Source organism: Papio anubis, chromosome 18 (assembly GCF_008728515.1).
Source record: "Papio anubis isolate 15944 chromosome 18, Panubis1.0, whole genome shotgun sequence".
NCBI classification, from domain to species: domain Eukaryota; kingdom Metazoa; phylum Chordata; class Mammalia; order Primates; family Cercopithecidae; genus Papio; species Papio anubis.
Window position 1 is genome coordinate 17,109,532 of NC_044993.1, and position 22,235 is coordinate 17,131,766.

At 47.7% G+C, this 22,235-nt stretch overlaps 1 protein-coding gene across 2 annotated transcripts; it reads left to right on the forward strand.

Annotated features, from left to right (window-relative positions):
- The first annotated feature begins 1,227 nt into the window (after positions 1-1,227).
- On the forward strand, positions 1,228-17,422 carry MARVELD3 (MARVEL domain containing 3). 2 transcript variants are annotated; one of them, XM_031658122.1, is made up of 3 exons: positions 1,228-1,752; positions 4,725-4,852; positions 15,838-17,422. In XM_031658122.1, exons 1-3 carry the CDS (start codon positions 1,298-1,300, stop codon positions 16,473-16,475), a joined length of 1,221 nt encoding a protein of 406 aa, XP_031513982.1. In that variant the 5' UTR covers positions 1,228-1,297; the 3' UTR covers positions 16,476-17,422. The 2 variants fall into 2 exon arrangements, with proteins under 2 accessions (XP_031513982.1, XP_031513983.1); XM_031658123.1 differs by lacking the exon at positions 15,838-17,422 and adding an exon at positions 9,763-11,182.
- Positions 17,423-22,235: the final 4,813 nt, after the last annotated feature.

Sequence of the window (22,235 nt, forward strand, 5' to 3'; positions counted from 1 at the left end):
AGGAAACCTGCCCTGCCCATTAAACTTTAGACACTGTCTTATTTCTTGGTTTATTACCTGTTTTCCATTTCCTGAAACCCTAGAATGGAATCGCCCTGCAAGCAAAGTTCACACTATATCTCCAGCATCTGCTAAAGCAGGTGCTCATACATATTTGCTGAAAGAATTAATTACCAGATGGCAATTGTATATATTTTGTAATATCCTTACTTGGCAGAAATAAAAGCTGCCAATTTTTTGTAAGTCCCCATTTTTAAAACACAGGGCTATTTGTAAGCCCAGGACTATTGTAATAGATGAACTGGCTGCAAGCCCCTTACAACATAGGTGGTATAAGGAAAACAGGAGAAGAAGGGAGAAAGAGGGACAGTGGATGGGTGGAGGGAGAGGTGGATGGTGGGTGAGTAGGGTGGATGTGTGGGTAGGTGAGTGGCCAGATGGATGGATGGGTAGATGGGTGAATGAGTGTGTGGTTGGATGGATGAATGGGTGAGTGGATGAATGGTGGTTGGATGGGTGAATGGGTGGATGGATGGGTGAGTTGGTAGATGGGTGGGTGAGTGGGTGGGTGGATGAACGGTGGATGGCTGGATGAGTGAATGGGTGGGTGGATGGATGGTGGAAGGGTGGGTGAAAGTGGATGGGTGGGTGAGTGGGTGAATGGGTGAGTGAGTGGGTGGATGGATGGGCAGGTGAGTGGGTGGATGGGTGGATGAATGGATGGATGGAAGGTGGGGGGGTGGGTGGATGGGTTGTGAATGGATGGGTGGATGGTTGGATGGGTGGATGAGTAGGTGGATGGGTGGATAGATGGGTGGATGGTTGGATGGGTGGGTGAGTGGATGGGTGGATGGATGGATGGGTGGTGGATGGGTGGGTGAATGAATGGATGGCTGGCTGAGTGAGTGAGAGGCTGGGTACCTTCTAGGAAGGTAAATCCAAGTTACTGTGTAAGTTGAGCCAGGGGAGGTGGCCACAGTTGGCTCCCCTAGGCCGCCCACCTTGTGGGGTCACCAAAGGGTTGCTTCGGGACAGAAAGCCGCGGCTGTGGGTCGCCCCGCCCGGGTTTCCAGCAGCAGCACCCCAGCCCCCACCCAGCACACAGGCACCCCTCCTGCCCTGGCCCCAGCCGCGCTCAGGGCGCCCCCTGACGGCGCCCGTGCTCAGGTGCGCTCCCGGACTAGCGCGCACGCGCACAGGTGAGTGCCCGCCCCGCCCCCTGGTTTGGCCACCTGCCCAGGAAACTTGTTGGTTGTTGCCCTCGGGTCGCTCCGGGGCGGGAACACGGAACCGGGCCATGGAAGATCCGTCGGGGGCTCGCGAGCCCCGGGCCAGGCCGAGAGAGCGGGACCCGGGACGGCGCCCCCACCCGGACCGAGACCGCGCCCACGATCGACAGCGGGACCGACCCGGGGACACGCGCAGGGAGCAAAGCAGCGACGGGAACCGGCGAAGGGACCGGGACCGGGACCGGGAGAGAGACCAGGAGAGGGACCGGAACCGGGATCGGGACCGGGAGAGGGAGAGGAAGAGAGACCCGGACCGAGGCCCCCGCAGGGACAGACACAGGGACGCGGGCCCTCGCGCAGGTGAACACGGAGTTTGGGAAAAGCCGCGCCAAAGCCGGACGCGGGACGAAGCCCGGGGACCGACCTGGGACTCAGCCGCGCCTCCTGGGCCCGCGCCCTGGGAAGCCCCGGAGCCGCCGCACACGCAGAGGAAGGGGGGCCCCGGGTACCGCGGACCCGAAAGGTGAGAGGGGCCGGGGCGCTGCGACCTCCGCGCCGGGGACACCTGCGGCCCAGGCCGGCCCACGAGGCCCTGGCGTCCCCGGGTTCTCGTTCTAGGAGGCCGTTTAAAGGAACAAAAGCCGTTTCTCCCTTCTGCGCTCTCAGAGGCGACCTGGCAGAGAAGGAAAACTTTAGGGTTCCCCTTTCTTGTGGCCTGAACCCAATTAATAAAGCAACCCCCGCCCCGCCCCGTGTGAGCAGTGGCCGGACTGGAGGGCCTGGAGAAGAGAAAGAGAGGCCCGGGACCGGAGAGGGAGGGGTGGGAGGAGACCAGGCGGGTGGGGTTCACCCCAGGCTCCTCCCCGGCCCGCCCCGCATGGTCACAGGACTGCGCCTTGGGGTTCAGACTCTTGTCCCGTGTTCCAGAGCCAGCCCTTCCCGACTCCAAAGTCCCCTTACCTGTGGCCGGGCGGCCCACTTGGGAAGCCCAATGAAGAGTTAATAGTTTAATATGTTACCCCTCCCAGGAACATGGGCCTTCAAAAACAGGTGGGCCGGCGCGGTGGCTCACGCCTGTAATCCCAACACTTTGGGAGGCGGAGGATCACCTGAGGCCAGGAGTTCGAGACCAGCCTGGACAACATGGTGAAACCCCGTCTTTACTAAAAATACAAAAATTTAGCCGGGCCTAGTGGCGGCTGCCTGTAGTCCCAGCTACTTGGGAGGCTGAGGCGGGAGAATCGCGTGAACCCAGGAGGCGGAGGTTGCAGTGAGCCAAGATCCTACCACTGCACTACAGCATGGGCGACAAAGCGAGACTCCAAAAAAAAAAAAAAAAAAAAAAAAAGAAGGGCGGGAGACGCTACATTTTTATTTTTTATTTTTATTTTTTATTTATTTATTTATTTATTTATTTATTTATTTATTTATTTATTTTGAGACGGAGTCTCGCTCTGTCGCCCAGGCTGGAGTGCAGTGGCCGGATCTCAGCTCACTGCAAGCTCCGCCTCCCGGGTTTACGCCATTCTCCTGCCTCAGCCTCCCGAGTAGCTGGGACTACAGGCGCCCGCCACCGCGCCCGGCTAGTTTTTTGTATTTTTTTTAGTAGAGACGGGGTTTCACCGGGTTAGACTGGATGGTCTCGATCTCCTGACCTCGTGATCCGCCCGTCTCGGCCTCCCAAAGTGCTGGGATTACAGGCTTGAGCCACCGCGCCCGGCCTACGCTACATTTTTAACCAAAGAATTAAGTCTACGTAAAATTCCCCCACTGAAGGGTACAGGTTTGTTTTCCCTTTTGCCAGTGAGGTCTCTCTAGGCAGCGTCATTCGAATCCCACGGCTGCTTGAGACCCCACCCTCCTAATAAAAAAATTTTGTACAGAATTCTGCCTTGCACAGAATTCCCGTAAGCCCCTTGTAAGGAGAAAGGTTCAGGGTGTACTGGAAGACTCTGTGAGCTAGGGGAAGGTGGGGGTGGAAGGGAAGACAAGAGGGGACCTGGGCCCCACACCCCCTCCTAGGGACCTGGTGTTTTTTTTCCGTCCATTGAATACGCAGATAATGTGCCCCCCACGGTGAACCGTGAGCAGACGCGATATCGCCACTGCTGGCTCCAACAGGAGACAGGTTGGGGTGACGACTGCTTCTGGTTTTCTGATTTTTGACACCTGGCCTCTTCTCTGGGGAGGAGTCAGGCTCCCCTCTCCTGAGGACTTGGAGGCTGAGCCCAGTCTCTCTCCCTGCTATGTCCACACAGCGAGAGAGCTCCTATCCTGAGTTTATGTTACATTATCTAAAACCAACTAGCATGACAAAGGGTGCGCCCAGATACAGTCAAAGCTGCGCCCAGTGAAACAGCTGTTGTTTCCCTGAGTAAAGCCCATTGAACTGCAACTGCAGGACCTGGGAGAATTCAGAGCTGCATTTTTAGGTTTCTTTAAAAACCAGTGTGCGAGGCGGACGTGGTGGCTCACGGCTGTAATTCCAGCACTTTGGGAGGCCGAGGCGGGTCGATCATTGAAGGTAAGGAGTTCGAGCGAGACCAGCCTGGCCAACATTGTGAAACCCCATCTCTACTAAACATACAAAAAAATTAGCCGAGAGCGGTGGAACATGCCTGTAATCCCAGCTACTCGGGAGGCGGAGGTGGGAGGACTGCTTGAACTCGGGAGGTGGAGGTTGTAGTGAGCTGAGATTGCTACACTGCACTCCAGCCTGGGTGACAGAGTGAGACTCCATCTCAAAAAAAAAGAAAAAAAGCAAGACTGGGGAGAAAGAGAAAAGGTGTCCCAAGCAGAATAGCTTCTGTAGTAACCCACAGGCATGGGAAAGCGGTCATCTTTTGAGGGGAAGAGGATAGTTCACTATAGCTGGGTCTGTGAGCCCAAGGTTGTTAGTGTAGAGAGATGAACAGGGGCCTCCTGTGCATGCTAAAAGTTTTTAAAATTTCAAACCTAAGAGAGACATGATGTTCTAGAAAGACTGTGGGAGCCCAGCAAGTAGAATGCAGCCCCCTGTTGAATCTCAGACAAAGCCTAGGATGTGCTGCATAAAGCGAGGAGAGAAGGGACAGAAAATGCTAGGGTTGGCAGGGGAAGAAATAATGTGATGGGCATCGGAGTCATGTGAATGCAAACTGGTTTTCAAGAGTCCTGGTGCATGCTGAACTGAGAACTGGCACTCACAGGAAGGCAGCTCACAGCTACCTGGTTAGACAGCTCCCAGGGGCAGACAAACCATCAAAGATAGTGCTAAGGGGTACGGATCACAGCATCTGTCACGTGGTTAGTTAGCAGAGTTGGGCCAAGTATTCGGATGTCCTGTGGGGCCACTAAACCAGAGAATTCTCTGGAGTTTAAAATACTGGGACAAATTCTATTTCTGTTCTGCATAGTCTTTAATGTTTGGGCCCAGCACAAGGAGTCAAGGGTTCTAATCCTGAACACTATTGAATGAGAGACTTCCTAATGGCCGCGTATGCTTTTTGGTTATAGTGAACCCCCTTCCGGGAGATATCTGCCCTCGACCCCCAGGCCTGGACGAGAGGAGGTGGAATATTACCAGTCAGAGGCAGAAGGACTCCTGGAATGCCATAAATGCAAATACTTGTGCACTGGGAGAGGTGAGCTGTTTTGCAGGCTGTTCAATCATTTACTGTCACTGGTGGTTCTGGAAGGGATGGTCTGAGCTGGTGAAGCAAAAATTTAAGCACATTCCCTTGTGGGTTCCTAGCATCTTCATTTCTGTACTTGTGAGGTTCTTGTTTTCTTAAAAAAAAAAAAAAAAAAAAAAAAAAGTGGAACGTCTCAAAAGTGCTGCTAGATTTCCTGTATTTCTCCTTAAACGTGCCCTGGGTTTGCAGAGGCAAGCAGCCATGTTTGCAGCTTTCAGGCTCCAGGTGGAAGTGCAGAGGCCTATAGGTGGAACTGGCTATGAGCTGCCAGCTGTCAGAGGAGGTATCTTCTGGCGAGGCGGCTGAATTAACAGAGAGGGAAAATCACCTGGCGTGGGCAGCCAAGTTGCAGCACCTGTTCTCCTTGAAGATCTGACTCCCAACACTTGATCAGTGGCTTTTTAACTTTATTGACTGAGGCCAGGCACGGTGGCTTATGCCTGTAATCCCAGCACTTTGGAAGGCCCAGGAAGGAAGATCTCTTGAGCCCACAAGTTTGAGACCAACCTGGGCAACATAACAATACCCCATCTCTAGTTTAAGAAAAAAAAAAAGGAAAAAAGGCTGGCGTAGTGGCTCACGCCTGTAATCCCAACACTCTGGGAGGTCAAGGTGGGTGGATCACTTGAGGTCAGGGCTTCAAGACCAGCCGGGCTAACGTGGTGAGGAGGAGAATTGCTTGAACCTGGGAGGAGGAGGTTGCAGTGAGCAGAAATCATGTCACTGCACTCCAGCCTGGGTGACAGAGTGAGACTCCATCTCAAAAAAATTAATTTAAAGTGATGCATGTGGCGGTGATAAGCCTGTAATCCCAGCACTTTGGGAGGCGAGGCGGGTGGATCCTGGGAGTCAGAGATGGTATCTGGCTAACATGGAGTGAAACCCGTCTCTACTAAAAATACAAAAACTAGCAGGCTGTGATGGCCAGCCTGTAGTCCCAGCCTTGGGAGGCTGAAGCGGGAGAATGGCGTGAACCCGGGGAGGGGGCGGGGGAGACTGCAGTGAGCGAGATCGGCGCCACTGCACTCCAGCCTGGGAACACAGTGAGACTCTAGTCTCAAAAATTAAGAAATATATATGTATATGTGTATATATATATATACACACACATAATATATTTACAAGGTTGTTAAATATATATTTTTTTACATTAAGACTGAGTTCACACACACACAGAAACAAAAATGTTGTGAAACCATACTGACTCTATTATCTACCAAGTACTCTGATATTTTCTATCCCATTCATTAAAAACAAAATCGTTTTTTAAAAACCATACTTATTTAGGACCCACAGTCTGAAAAACACTTCCATCCTATCATGTACCCACCCCAAACGTGGCGTCCCCAGGTTCTCCATTCTAGCGGTCTTGGCCTTGCCAGCAATGAAGAAAATCTGGTTTGTCTGGGTGAGAGCTTACAGTTCACGTGATTTGGTGAGAAATGTTTCTAGGTTTACTATGACTAAGGGAGAAAACGTTCCAGCCCAAGGGAGAGAACTCATGGAGCTCATACCTGACAATGTAATCTCAGGGTGATTCCAAAGATGCATATGATTATAGGATTATAGGAACTTTGAGGAAAGGGCGATGCACGTACAAGGATCATTACTCCAGTTGCAGATATTGGCACAACCTCATGGCCTGTAATTCTGTCAACAGCTCCTAAGCTTCAGAGAAGTACAGTAAGATATCCAGAGGACTGTGTTCTTATTAAGAGCAAACAACAAAAATTATGAATATATAGGCTGGGCGCGGTGGCTCAAGCCTGTAATCCCAGCACTTTGGGAGGCCGAGAGGCGCGGATCACGAGGTCAGGAGATCGAGACCATCCTGGCTAACACGGTGAAACCCCGTCTCTACTAAAAAATACAAAAAACTAGCCGGGCGAGGTGGCGGGCGCCTGTAGTCCCAGCTACTCCTGAGGCTGAGGCAGGAGAATGGCGTGAACCCGGGAGGCGGAGCTTGCAGTGAGCTGAGATCCGGCCACTGCACTCCAGCCTGGGTGACAGAGCGAGACTCCATCTCAAAAAAAAAAAAAAAAAAAAAATTATGAATATACGAATATAGTTCAGGAAAAAATACATTCACAGTGATTTTTTTAATTGGTTGTTATTATAGGCAATCGTTACATTGCATGTTTTCTTAAGTCCACATTTTCTTTTTTTGTTGTTATAAGTCCACATTTTCTTTTTTTGTTGTTATAAGTAAGTATAACTTTTTTTTTTTTTTTTTTTTTTTGAGACAGAGTATAGCTCTGTAGCCCAGGCTGGAGTACAGTGGCATGATCTCGGCTCACTGCAACCTCTGCCTTCCAGGTCCCGATTCAAGCAATTCTCCTGCCTCAGCCTCCCAAGTAGCTAGGAGGTAGCACGTGCCACCATGCCCAGCTAAATGTTGTATTTTTAGTAGAGATGGGGTTTCACCATGTTGGCCAGGCCAGTCTTGAACTCCTGACCTCGTGATCCGCCCACCTCGGCCTCCCAAACTGTTAGGATTACAGGCATGAGCCACCGCGCCTGGCTGTATAACTTTCATAAATAAAATGATGACAGAGTGTAAAAAAAGAAAACAATAATGTTGTTTGCATTCTGGGGGAAAATTATACAGTATAAAGATCACACTTGAGAGAGCATCATCATTTCAATGAGACAATGTGTAGCTTGGTTTCATGAATAGACCAACTAGAACCAGACATAAAATCTGGTTATCAAACATCAGGGGGATGTTGACAGGCCGGTGTTGGCAGCATGTACAATTTCCAGCTCAGAAGCACCCAGCTTATATGTTGTTGAGCAAAAGAAGCCATACACACAAAAGCACATAACTGTATGATCCATGTATATGATATTCTAGAAAAGGCAGAACTAGATTCTAACGAGAGATGGCAGATCAGTGGTTTGCTGACAAGGAAAGTGAGGGATTGACTACAAAGCATCACTAGGGAAATTTCTGGGCTAATGAGAATGTTCTGTGTCTTGATTATGGTTACGTAGTACATACATTTGTCAAAACTCATCAAGCTGTATGCTTAATGTAGATCGCTTTGTTGCATATAAGTTATATTTCACTAAGGTTGATTTTAAGGAAAGCAGCCAGTTTTCATTTTCCAAGATAAAGAAGCCAAGGGCCCGGGAAAAATCCAGCTCTGGGAAAATATCACAGCCCAGATACACTCTTTAGGGAACTAAACAAAACAGCATTAAACTTTAAGACATACTTATGAGTTAAAGTCTAAGAACAGTAAAACAAAAATTTTTTTTAATTCAGTAAGCACTAAGGGTTTAATTAACTTAATTTTTTCTGTTTCTTTTTTTTGAGACAGAGTCTCACTCTGTCACCCAGGCTGGAATACAGTGGTGCAATCTCAGCTCACTGCAACCTCCGCCTCCTGGGTTCAAGAGATTCTTCCGCCTCAGCCTCCTGAGTAGCTGAGATTACAGGCATGCACCACCATACCTGGCTAATTTTTGTATTTTTGGTAGATACACGGTTTCACCATGTTGGCCAGGCTGGTCTCGGACTCCTGACCTCAGGTGATCTGCCTGCCTCTGCCTCCCAAAGTGTTGGGATTACAGGCATGAGCCATCGCGCCTGGCCAATTTTTCTTATTTCTAATACATGAACCACAGTTAACATTTTGATATATAACTTCCATGCTTTTTTTCTGAATTATTATATTTTTTAAGCTCTGTGATTTTCTTCAGACTTGGAGAACTTTCCCCTTACAAATTGTATTCACCACAAACATATATAAAGAGGAGATAATGACCAGCGCAGTGGCTCACACCTGTAATCCCAGTACTTTGGGAGGCCAAGGCAGGAGGATCGCCTGAAGCCAGGAATTCAAGACCAGCCTAGGCAACACACCAAGACCTATGCCACGAAAAAATACAAAAATCAGGCCCAGCAGCATGCACTTATAGTCCTAGCTATGTGGGAGGCTGAGGCAGGACGATTGCTTGAGTCTAGGAGGTCAAGGCTGTAGTGAGCCGTGATCGTGCCACTGTACTCCAGCCTAGGCGACAGAGTGAGACCTTGTCTCAAAAAAAAAGAGATAACTTGTTTAGTTTTTGTGTTGTTGTTTGTTTTTGTTTTTTGAGACAGAGCGTCGCCCAGGCTAGTGTGCAGTGGCACGATCTCAGTTCACTATAACCTCCACCTCCCAGGTTCAGGCGATTCTCCTACCTCAGCCTCCCAAGTAGCTGGGACTACAGGTGCTTACCACTACGCCTGGCTAATGTTTGTATTTTTTAGTAAAGATGGGGTGTCACCATGTTGGCCAGGCTGGTCTCAAACTCCTGACCTCAAATGATCCACCTGCCTTGGCCTCCCAAAGTGCTGGGATTATAGGCGTGAGCCACCGCACCCAGTCTTTTTTTTTAATAAGAGATGGGGTATCACTATGTTGCCCAGGTTGGTCTCAAACTCCTGGGCTCAAGCAATCCTCCCACCTTGGCTTCCCAATGTGCTGGGATTATAGGCGTGAGCCACCACGCCCGGCCTCGTTTCATCTTTCTGGTGGTGGCAGGTGGCATGTTCTTGCCCTTCCATCCAGGATGGCTTTGTTTCTGCTCACTGGCCTGATCTCTCCCACCATCCTCCTGTCCCTCTCTCAGGGCAGACTGCTTTGCTCTTTTGAGAGTCACCCCTCTGAGTCCATAGTATTTCTGGCACCATTTCTGGAGACCACAGTTCCCTGCTACCCTCTAGTTTTAATCGTGCTGCTTTGGCCTTGGGCCTTCCTCAGGGGCAGAAGCCTACAGGGGTCTGAGCCCTGTGCGGAAGGTGGGCCTCAGATGGAAGAGTCTCCTGGTGCCAAACAGCATCACTCAAAAATGGTAACACCCTTTTTTTGCAGCCTGCTGCCAAATGCTGGAGGTTCTCCTGAACTTGCTGATCCTGGCCTGCAGCTCTGTGTCTTACAGTTCCACAGGGGGCTACACGGGCATCACCAGCTTAGGGGGCATTTACTACTACCAATTCGGAGGGGCTTACAGTGGCTTTGATGGTGCTGACGGGGAGAAAGCCCAGCAGCTGGATGTCCAGTTCTACCAGCTAAAGCTGCCCACGGTCACTGCGGCAATGGCCTGCAGTGGATCCCTCATGGCCCTCTGCTGCCTCTTCATTGCTATGGGTGTCCTGCGAGTCCCGTGGCACTGTCCGCTGTTGCTGGTGACTGAAGGCTTATTGGACGTGCTTATCTCAGGGGGGTACATCCCAGCCTTGTACTTCTACTTCCACTACCTCTCTGCTGCCTACGCCTCTCCTGTGTGTGAAGAGAGGCAGGCGCTGTACCAAAGCAAAGGCTACGGTGGTTTCAGCTGCAGTTTCCACGGGGCAGATGTAGGAGCTGGAATCTTTGCTGCCCTGGGCATTGTGGTCTTTGCCCTGGGGGCTGTCCTGGCCATAAAGGGTTACCGAAAAGTCAGGAAGCTAAAAGAGAAGCCAGCAGAAATGTTTGAGTTTTAAGGGTTTTTAAAACACTCTGCCAGATGCAAGTGGTGATGGAAGTTAGTCTGAGCCACTGTCTTTCCCAAGAATCCCTCGTTGTGGAACTTTCCAATGCTGGAAAAGCAGCGAGCCAGCGTTGGTGTGGTGGGCGGAGCTTCCAGTCGCCTGGAGTGGTGGTCATGAATGCAACAGACCCTGGCTTCTGGAGCCCTCTGTGAGTGAGGGAACAACCAAAATTATTTTTCAAAAAGCAAAAAATTGGCCAGCCTCAGTGGCTCACATCTGTAATCCCAGGACTTTGGGAGGCTGAGGTGGGTGATCACTTGAGGTCAGGAGTTCGAGACCAGCTTGACCAACATGGTGAGACCCCGCCTCTACTAAAATAGAAAAAAATTAGCAAGGCGTGGTGGCGGGCGCCTGTAATCCCAGCTACTTGGGAGGCTGAGGCAGGAGAATCGCTTGAATCCGGGAGGCGGAGCTTGCAGTGAGCCGAGATCGCGCCACTGCACTCCAGCCTGGGAAACAAAGCGAGACTCTGTCTCAAAAAAAAAAAAGCAAAAACCTGGAGCCCAAGAGCCACACGGAAAAGGCACGTGCTACAACAGAGTGCACCTCTTCATTCAGTAAAAGGAGGTCACCAAGAGAGTTTGATGAACCTTATCTTCAAAGTTCCCAGGCACAGTGGCTCATACCTGTAATCCCAGAGCTTTCGCAGCCTGAGGTAGGAGGATTGCTTGAACTCAGGAGTTCAAGTTTGCAGTGCACTATGATTGTGCCACTACACTCTAGCCTGAGCAACAGACCAAGACCTTATTGCCAAAATACCAGGAAAAAAAAAAAAGTCCATGGAGAGCTACATAGACATGAGACCACACTTCAGCCTGAATTTTTCTTTTCTTTTTTTTTTTTTTTTGAGACGGAGTCTGGCTCTGTAGCCCAGGCTGGAGTGCAGTGGCCGGATCTCAGCTCACTGCAAGCTCCGCCTCCCGGGTTCACGCCATTCTCCGGCCTCAGCCTCCCGAGTAGCTGGGACTACAGGCGCCCACAACCGCGCCCGGCTAATTTTTTGTATTTCTTAGTAGAGACGGGGTTTCACCGTGTTAGCCAGGATGGTCTCAATCTCCTGACCTCGTGATCCGCCCGTCTCGGCCTCCCAAAGTGCTGGGATTACAGGCTTGAGCCACCGCGCCCGGCCCAGCCTGAATTTTTCTAAACACAGCTGTCTCAAGCAGATGAGCCCACACGTTTTTGCACACTGAACTCTCCAGTCCTTCCACTTCCTTAATTCTGCAAATGGAGGGGGTGGGGACTCTTGGGAAACTACTCATGTAAAATTTAAGTTGGAGGTAGGCGTGGGCTGAGGAAAGAGGAATCAGATTAATTCTCTGGGTTGCAAAGAGGCTATTCTGCAAGCCCCTCACAGTGGCCCTGAAAGCTCAATAAGTGTTTTGTACCTCTTGTAAATGTGCCATTGTGTGAAGCATTAAACCCAACATCTAGAATTCAGGATCTATCCAGAATAAAAGAATGTAAAACCTTTCCCAACAGAAGAGTGTTACTTTTGGCCAACTTCATGGGTTCTTATTGCACATTAAATTATGACTTATGGAACATTACAATCTATTCTCAGTCCAGTGAATAAGTTCTTTGCTTTATGTGAATCCAATAAAAAATCCAAAGAATTTTAATTTGGAGTTGATGTCCTCTTTACAATACATTTATCATATTCTCTTAAACACAGACCATTTGTCACATTTAAAAGGTGAGTTCCGTTTGGGTTTAGAAAAGGAAATATATATATATATATATATATGCTTGTATATGATTGGAAAATTTCTTCAAGAATAACATCAGAAAGTATTAACAGTTTTGCTTTTGAAGAGAAGGGGACTTTTCATTTATGCATGGCTTGACTGCACCTGTATTAATTTTAGAAAAATAAAAAGTAAAAAAGTTGATTTGCTCTCCTCAGTTTTTTTCAGGACCACATTTAAAGTTCAAAGGCAGGTATAGGTATACAGTTAAGCAGATTATTAAATGATCAGCCACAAAAACAGCCTCACCCAGAAAGCCTTTTCTTATCTTTTTTTGATTTCTTATTTTTGAGACAGGATCTGGCTCTGTCAACCAGGCTGGAGTGCAGTGGCGGGATCTCGGCTTACTGCAACCTCTGCCTCCTGGGCTTAAACTATCCTCCCACCTTAGCTTCCAAGTCGCTGGAACTACAGGCCCATGACACTGCCTGGCTAATTTGTTTATTTTTAGAAGAGATGGGGTTTCACCATGTTGCCCAGGCTCATCTCGAACTCCTGGGCTCAAGTGATCCACCCACCTCAGCCTCCCAAAGTGCCGGGATTATAGGCGTGAGCCACCATGCCAGACCCAGAAAGACGTTATTTACAACAAAGATCTCAGGTTTCAGGATCTCTGCTTCCCTCTACCAAACCCTCTGCTGTCTTTCCGGAGACTTGTCCCATCCCACCATAAACTACTGCTAGCTCTGCTCACCACCCTTTTCCCCTTCCCCTGCCCTGTGTGTCTTTCTGCACTAATAGCATGCTTGGAAATACTTTAGCCTGCTTGATATTGATAGCTAAGCCAGGCCAACCCTGACTGGAACCTGGGATAATATTCCCTGGCCATATTCCTTCAACAGTCCCAACACAAATAATGGCAGAAGACCATTATTCCTGTCAATGGGTGCAGTCAATGGGTGGTTGGCAAGATCTAGATTTATTCCCTTGTAGCCTAAGAGATAGATGCTGCCTGGGTTGTGAGTCCGTCCCAGAGGAAAACGTCCCACTCTTCCGCATTTTTAGTAGAGTATTTCTGTTTCCCTTCAGGGGGTGAAATGTTAACGTCCATGCAGAAGGAAAACCAGGGGAGAGAAAGGTGTTGGGTCCACTAACCCCCATGAATTAGAATGATGTCTGGGTCAAGTCACTTGCTCTGCTGTAGGGAGAGTGTATGAAAACCAGTAGCTTACCGTGCCTGAGTGATGAGTGGACAGTTTTAGTCTGATGTTATTTTCAGTTTTAAATTAGAGGAATGTAGCTTCTCAACTATCAGAGCCCTCAACTGCTATGTCCCTGTGGACCGCTAGGAATTCGTGTGGGCCCAGCAGGAGATAGGATTAGCAAGCTGAGTAGCTGTTGCCTAAGTACTTTAAAGTCTTTCACTGCTGTGATTATAAACATCATGGTACCCCCTAGTGTGTTAGAGGGTTGTCCTGATTTCTGGGAAGCCACACTCTTCTTACATTTATCCCATTCTTTCTTATGTTTCTCACCAATCCCCTTCCATTTTGGAAACATTGCTGAGTAGCGTCACCATCCATTTGTATAATATTTTATTTTTAGAGTATTTTCACATACTTGCTTTTTTTGTTGTTAACTTCCCACACAACACCGACGTATCACACAGTTGGCCAAGATGACAAGGCAGTAAAAAGTGGGGACTTGGACCTGGTGGTCCTGCTCTCGGTTCATTTGTTTTTCTCTTCATGCTCATCCCTGAACGCCAAGGGAATGGCAGGAGACCCTCTCCCAGAAGGACACCTAAGAAGGGTTTGAGGTCTCTGTCAGTAACAAATAAAAGCTCACCTCGGACAAGAGGATCTTCAGTCTGTTGCCTGTTGGCTTCCTCTGCCTCGTGCCATTTGTGGGTTCCTTTCAGTCCAAGTATCTGTCAGTAAGGTCCTCGTTGAATAGATGAATCCATCCATACAACGAAGTCGAAGGCCACTTAACAAAATGTAGCTCCTCTTGTAGGAACTGATCTGAAAACATCTGGAGGATGTAGGAAATGAAAAAATCAAGATGCAGAACAGTGTACGTGGTACACTTACTTTTGTGCAAAAATGCAGGGAAAGGAATGAAATGCAGATTTAAACATGCTTTTTATTTGCATAAAGGAACACTGGACGATTATATTAGAAACCAATGAAAGCAGTTGGCAACAGACAAGAGACTGGGTATGAGTGAAATTTCTCAGTTTATACCTTATGTCATTTCAATTTTTTAGAAACTTTTAATTTGGAAATATAGATTTTCAAGAAGTCACAAAAACAGTGCAGAGTACTCCTGTGTACCCTTAACCCACTTTTCTCTAATGATAATATGTTGCATAACTAGTACAATATCAAGACCAGGAAAGTAGCAATCTACAGAGCTCATTTAGATTTCCCTCTTTTACCTGCACACATTTGTATGTGTTCCTAGTTCTAAGCAGTTTTATCTCATGTGCAGATTTCTGTGAGCGGCATCATGACGACATCCAGAACTGTTCCCTCACCCTGGACATCCCTGTGCTAACTCTTCATAGTCACTCCCATCTTCTTCCTCCCTCCCCCATCCCTACTCATTCCTATCCCCTGTTGATCACCAATCTGGGCTTCTTTATAATTTTGTCCTTTTGAGACTGTTACATACACAAAATCACACGGTATGTAACTTTGAGCAGAGTCTCGCTCTTGTCGTCCCAGGCTGGAGTGCAATGGCACGATCTTGGCTCACTGCAACCTCCCCCTCCCGGGTTCAGGTGATTCTCCTGCCTCAGCCTCCCGGGTGGGTGGGATTACAGGCACCTGCCACCACACCCAGCTAATTTTTGTATGTTTAGTAGAGATGAGGTTTCACCATGTTGGCATGGCTGGTCTCCAAATCCTGACCTCAAGTGATCTGCCCGCCTCGGCCTCCCAAAGTGCTGGGATTACAGGCGTGAGTCACGGCACCCAGCCTAGGAGTTCATTCCTTTTTATCGCTGAGTAGGGTAGCCCATGGTATGGGTGTACCCGTTTGTGTAACCAGTCACCCACTGAAGGGCATTGGGGTTGTTTCCAATATTTGGCTATTATAAATAAAGCTACAATGAATATTTATGTCCACGTCTTTGTGTGGACATAAGTTTTCGTTTCTTTAGTATAAACGCAGGGTCACATGGTAAGTTTTTAAAGAAACTTCATTTTCTAAGAAACTGCCCCCAATTTTTTCAGAGTAGTTCTTCGATTTTTCAAACATAGATTAAAAACAAAACAAAAACGAAAAGCAAATTAAATGTACTGATGTTGAGGCTGGGTGAGGTGGTTTATGCCTATAATCCCAGGACTTTGAAAGGCCAAGGCAGGCGGATCACTTGAGGTCAGGAGTTCGAGACCAGCCTGGCCAACATGGTGAAACCCTGTCTCTACTAAAAATACAAAAATTAGCCGGGCATGGTGGCATGTGCCTGTAGTTCCAGCTACTCAGGGGGCTGAGGCAGGAGAATCGCTTGAAGCCAGGAGGTGAAGGTTGCAGTGAGCCGAGATCACACCATTGCACTCCAGCCTGGGTGACAGGGTAACACCCTGTCTCAAAAAAAAAAAAAAAAAAAAATGTTGACATTGAATCGACCACGTCCTTAAAATCAGGTGGCCTGTGGTATGTCTCTGGCTTGGCCAGGCTGTGTAATGTCAGTGTTAAAGCCTGAATCTCTCTTCTCCTAGGTGTGGTGCAGATAGTGGAGGTGGTCTTGAATGGGATGGTTCTCATATGCATCGTGGCCTCCTACTTTGTCCTTGCCGGATTCAGTGCCAGCTTTTCCAGTGGCGGTGGCTTTGGGAACAACTACTACTCACCTTTCCAGGGCACTGAGCTAGAGCAGGTTCGGCAGTTGGACCAGCAGTACACGATCCTCCGGTCGCCCCTGATATATGGTGGCGTGGCTGTTTCTCTGGGGTTGGGGGTCCTCACCATGGGCGTCTTACTCCAAGGAGCCAAGAGTCTAACAATGTTGTCAGGGAAGTGGCTCCTCACGGAGGCCGCCTTCAGCCTCCTAGCGGCCGTGGGCTACTGCACAGGCATTGGTGTTTATCTCCACGTGGCTCTGCAGATCAATAGCACCGACACTTGCAAAACAAGAGAGAGGCTCTATGCCCGCAGGGGTCTCACCTGGATGAACTGCCAGCTGGCAGGCACCGACGGAGCAGCAGCCACCTTTGCTTGTCTTCTGGTGATCATGTACGGCGCCAGCGTGGTGCTGGCCCTGCGTAGCTACCGAGAACAGAAGCGCTACAAAGGCAGCCGAGAACAGCCCGGAAGTTACAGTGAGACACCGGAATACCTGTGGTCTGGAACAGTTTGAGATCTTCCAGGACCTAAGTGTGAACCCACATTGTTTCTCTTAAAAAGACAGGTCTTTTAAAACCCCACATTAGAGAACTATGGTTTTCACACACTTGACTTTACAAATGCTCTCTTTGGACTGCGGCAAAGTTAAAGAATTGAGGCTGGGCGCGGTGGCTCACGCCTGTAATCCCAGCACTTTGGGAGGCTGCGGTGGGCGGATCACTTGAGGTCAGCAGATTGAGTCCAGCCTGGCCCACATAGCGAACCCCTGTCTCCACTAAAAATACAAAAAAATTGCTGGGCGTGGTGGTTCACGCCTGTAATCCCAGCACTTTAGGAGGCCAAAGCAGGCGGATCACCTGAGGTTAGGAGTTTGAAACCAGCCTGGCAAACATGGTGAAACCCCATCTCTACTAAAAATACAAAAATTAGCTGGGCATGGTGGCGGACGCCTGTAATCCCAGCTACTCTGGAGGCTGAGGCAGGAGAATCTCTTAAACCCGGGAGGCAGAGGTTGCAGTGAGCCAAGACCATTGCAATCCAGCCTGGGCAACAAGAGCGAGACTCTGTCTCAAAAAAAAAAAAAAAAAAAAAAATCAGCTGGGCTTGATGGCGAACACCTGTAATCCCAGCGATTCAGGAAGCTAAGCCACAAGAATCACTTGAACCTGGGAGGCAGAGGTTGCAGTGAGCAAACTCTACTCCACGTCACTGCACTCCAGCCTGGGCAACAGAGCAAGGTTCTGTCTTAAAAACAACAACGACAACAAAAAAGATAGGACAGTTGATTTTATTAGACCATGAAGGCATACTAGAGGCTTTTTCATTTCTGCATTTCCTGACAGTGCTCCATAGAGTAGGCCTTCAAAGGTAGCTAGTAATCTCATTACCCTGGACTGCTCTCATAATCTAACAGATCACTAACACTGAATCTTAAAAATAAAGTTCTTTTAGTAATTTTAATCTTGCGTGTTTTATACCTATTCTTATACTTTACAGCTAGGCCCAAATATATTAGTTCAAATCACATGCAACTAGAAATATACATTCTCGTTACGTTCTTTTTTCTAATTGTCCTCTTGCTCTTTACTAGTGAATTCTTATGGAACCTGTTCAGGACAAAAGATTGAAGCTAAGCCTCCTACCTAAGCAGAAAAGATCTAGAATGTACTTTTATAAAAATAAAGCTTGGAAAATAATCAACTGGATATCTACATTGCTAGGTTAAAAGTTGCGGTGCCTTGGCCAGGCACGGTGGCTCACGCCCGTAATCTCAACACTTTGGGAGGCCAAGGCAGGTGGATCATGAGATCAAGAGTTCAAGACCAACCTGGCCAAAATGGTGAAACCCTGTCTCTACAAATAATACAAAAAAATTAGCCAGCCTGGTGGCAGGCACCTGTAATCCCAGCTACTCGGGAGGCTGAGGCAGAGAATTGCTTGAACCTGGGAGGCAGAGGTTGCAGTGGGCCGAGATCGCGCCACTGCACTCCAGCCTGGGTGACAGAGTGAGACTCTGTCTCAAAAAAATAAATAAATAAATAAAAACACAGAAAAGTGCCTCCACTCCATCACCCTTAGCCCAAGACAGTGGCTAAGTCCCACACAATTTTCACTGAGTGGTAGAGGAGAAGTATAACTGCAGCCAGAATCAAGCGACCCACTCTCCACCTACCCTCCAGAGAAATACCACCAAGCCCAGCCACTAGTCTCACCTAGCATGTATTCCCTGAAATAGGTCCTTGTTAGATCCTCGCCCACGTCTGGGTCCTGTGCTTGATAAAATGGAGACTTTGGCCTATTTGACCCCAACCTTGTGCCCAGGTCCAACTCCAGTACTGCTCCAGAAGGCAGCTCCTCTCAAGGGAATGGAACCATCACTGTAACAACAACACTCCCACTTCTTACGGCTTTATAATGTTCACCATGCTTTAGCAAACCTTCTCTTACTACCGCCTGTCAGTCAGGCCAAGGTGTACTGTTCACACTTTACAGATGAGGAGACAAGGTTCAAGGTTAGGTGGTATGTACAGTATCGTGATAAACAAGCCCTTTGATAAAAGATATTAACATTTAATGAGAAAAACAGCCTTAGAGAGGTTAAGTAACTGCCTGAAGTCACAAAACTTTTAAGTAGCAGAGGCAAAACTCAGGCCCACTGAATCACACACTGGAAGGTGTTCTGAGTGACTGACATACTCTTGTGGCCTTTGGTGTATGAGGGAATTTATATCGCATGACATTGATTCATTTCTGCCATGCTGGCTGAGGGAGGTGTGTGTCTGGTGGAACTGAGGTATAAAAGCATGTTGAAGGTGCTCAATAAATGGTTGTTGAACCAAGTGTTTAAAATGTTCCTTCTGGCCAGGTGTGGTGGCTCACGCCTGTAATCCCAGCACTTTGGGAGGCCGAGGCGGGTGGATCACCTGAGGTCAGAGACCAGTCTGGCCAACATGGTGAAACCCCGTCTCTACTAAAAATACAAAAATTAGCCAGGTGTGGTGGCGCATGCCTGTAATCCCACCTACTTGGGAGACTGAGGCAGGAGAATCGCTTGAACCTGGGAGGCAGAGGTTGCAGTGAGCTGGAATCACGCCATTGCACTCCAGCCTGGACGACAGAGTGAGATTCCGACTCAAAAAAAATAAACGGTCGGGCGCGGTAGCTCATGCCTGTAATCTCAGCACTTTGGGAGGCCGAGGAGGGCAGATTGCCTGAGCTCAGGAGTTCGAGACCCACCTGGGTAACACAGTGAAACCCTGTCTCTACTAAAACTACAAAAAATTAGCCAGGCATGGCAGTGCTAGTCCCAGCTACTTGGGAGGCTGAGGCAGAATAGCTTGAACTCGGGAGGCAGAGGTTGCACTGAGCCAAGATCACGCCACTGCACTTCCAGCCTGGGTGACAGAGCAAGATTCTGTCTCAAAAAATAAATAAAGTTCCTTCTGGTAGATGAAGAGGAAACCTATAAATGACTTTATCTTGACTTTTATTTAAAATGAGAGGTAGCAGGCAGTGTGCAGTGGCTCATGCCTGTAATCCCAGCACCTTGGGAAGCCAAGGCAGGCAGATCTCTTGAGCCCAGAGGTTCGAGAGCAGCCTGGGCAACATGGCAAAACCATGTCTCTACAAAAATTACAAATGAGCTGTGTGTGATGGTGCTTGCCTATGGCCCTGGCTACTCACGAGGCTAAGGTGGGAGGATCGCATTAGCATGGGAGGTAGAGGTTGCAATGAGCCAAGATCACACCACTGCACTCCAGCCTGGGCAACAGAGCAAGACCCTGACTCAACCTATCCATCAATCAGTTGAGAGGTAGCTACTCTTGCTTCAAAGTCCAGAGATTATGGGAGACACCCACGGGAGTGGGGGTAAGCGAGCAACAATTTAGAGGCTTAACTGGATTCTAAGTAGCTCATGAGCCAAGACTCTGAAGTTCCTTCTTACACCAAAGCTGTCATTAAAAACATGATGACCGGCTTTTCCACGATGTCATCAGCTGTCATTTAGATGGAGCTGTGGATTGTTTACAATTGAGTTTCTGGTAGTCAGCTAATAACCTGCATGTCAATAAGGACAGTTTCCTGATTTTTTTCCTTTTTCCTGGCTCTGTGATTTCTGTAAGCACGTAAACCAAGGCAAAACATAGTGTTTCATGAAGTAAAAATCTGTATTGCCATTTCAGCTTAAAAGCTGATCAAAAATATTTATTCTTGCCTTAACTCATAGCTTTGCAGTGTCATGGAATGTGGTTTAATGTGCTTGTTCTCACTTACCTTCCCCAGGAAAATCCTGCAGGTGCTTTTGGTTAAGAACCCAATTCTACAAACAAGTTAGGAGAGAAAATTATAGCTTCATGCTAAAATACTTATGAAATAACAAGCACTCCATTTTAAAACAAAGCCATGAAAAAGAGATTCCACTTTATTTTATTTATTATTGTTATTGTTATTTTTACAAACAATAGATTTGCTGCAACATGCTCTGGCTCATATTATTGAATTAAAAAATTTAACACATTTCAAAAATATCAAAAATACACTATAATGAGTCTTAGGACTACAATACAACAGTGATTGCACAAAACCATAAGATATGAGCCCACTGTCTGGATGACATCCATTGGCAACAGTGAGAGAAAACCCTATAGCATCTGGGAGAAGTGCATGAAATTTAGAATACAAGGAGCTTATGTGTGACTGACTGATCACCAAATGAGGGAAACAGAGCAGGATTGACTGTAGCTGCTTTTTCTCAATCTAGGAAGTGCTTACCCAACTATGGGGCAAAAGTCACTAACTGGAGAGAAAGATTAACTTGCCTTCATGATTGGGAGTCTGAAAGCCTCCACCCAGAAGGAAGTAAAAAGTGACACAAGACAGTTCTACAGTGATGCTGAAGACATCACTGAATGGCTTGGAGACTAATTTAATAATTGGTACATTTATCGATAACAGCCAGCTGCTCCCTTATGGAGGTCTCTTCATTAATAATTATTGGATAGACAGAGAAAGTGAGCCTGTGGTTTCCAAGTACCAGCTTTTGCTAAAGGTCTAAATGGGAAGAAGAGCATCATTTGATATTCGGTAGATCTGCCACACCCAACTGGCTCCATCTCCTGGAAAGAAGCACTCACTACAAGCACCTGTAATAGCACCCAGCAATGACCACACTGCTCCTGCTGGCTCTTCCGTACACCAGTAAATGAACTCACCAATGTATTGCACACATACACTTCACAGTAGTACAATAAAGCCCTGTATCAGGAGTGGTAATTCAATGACTTGACTTTATAGTGCACTGCAGCTTTACGTCATACCCACATTCAAATTTTCAAATATCCTTCCAATCCATTTGAATAAAAATATACGGTGGCTGCCAAGACACATGTATTTTTCTTTTTTCCATGGACTCCTAAACTGCTCCCATAATCAGCAGTGTTCTTCTCTCAGAAATTATCTTAAGCTTCTCTATTCAATGGGAGGTACACACAGAGACCTGAGAACATGCAGAGGCCAGAATCTCTATGCTAGAGATCAACTGTACTCTGCCCACCCGGGGAACACATCCTCTGGGTAAAGTACTCGGAAGTAATTACATTCACCTGGAAGCAGATACTGGCTTTCACCGACAGCCTGTTTAGAAAACACAGTGTCGCCGGGCGCGGTGGCTCAAGCCTGTAATCCCAGCACTTTGGGAGGCCGAGACGGGCGGATCACGAGGTCAGGAGATGGAGACCATCCTGGCTAACACGGTGAAACCCCGTCTCTACTAAAAAATACAAAAAAAACTAGCCGGGCGTGGTGGCGGGCGCCTGTAGTCCCAACTACTCGGGAGGCTGAGGCAGGAGAATGGCGTGAACCCGGGAGGCGGAGCTTGCAGTGAGCTGAGATCCGGCCACTGCACCCCAGCCTGGGCGGCAGAGAGAGACTCCGTCTCAAAAAAAAAAAAAAAAAAAAAAAGAAAACACAGTGTCTGTAAATTACCTCAGAGGTCAAAGAGTTTTGTATTATATTTTTCATAATGGGCTATGGCCTTTTTACCCTCTGTTTTAATACAGAGCAACTACAAAAGGACATGAATTAAAGGAGACTGCAAAAAAAGAATAATCAGTTTTCGTACTGCCTATAATAAAGATTTTCAATACAACCTAATGGTTCCTGAAAATAATTCTAGCACACAGAAGAACATTTGGAATTACAGAGTTCTGCTGACTAAAAAGTAAATACATTTACTTTTGGTAAGGTGATTTCAGAACTGGGATTTGAGGGGGTT

Coding starts and splice junctions, on each gene's coding strand:
- MARVELD3 (XM_031658122.1), top strand. CDS start 1,298: ATGGAAGATCCGTCGGGGGCTCGCGAGCCCCGGGCCAGGCCGAGAGAG. Junction 1,753..4,724: donor GGGTACCGCGGACCCGAAAG/GTGAGAGGGGCC, acceptor TTTTGGTTATAG/TGAACCCCCTTCCGGGAGAT. Junction 4,853..15,837: donor ATACTTGTGCACTGGGAGAG/GTGAGCTGTTTT, acceptor CTCTTCTCCTAG/GTGTGGTGCAGATAGTGGAG.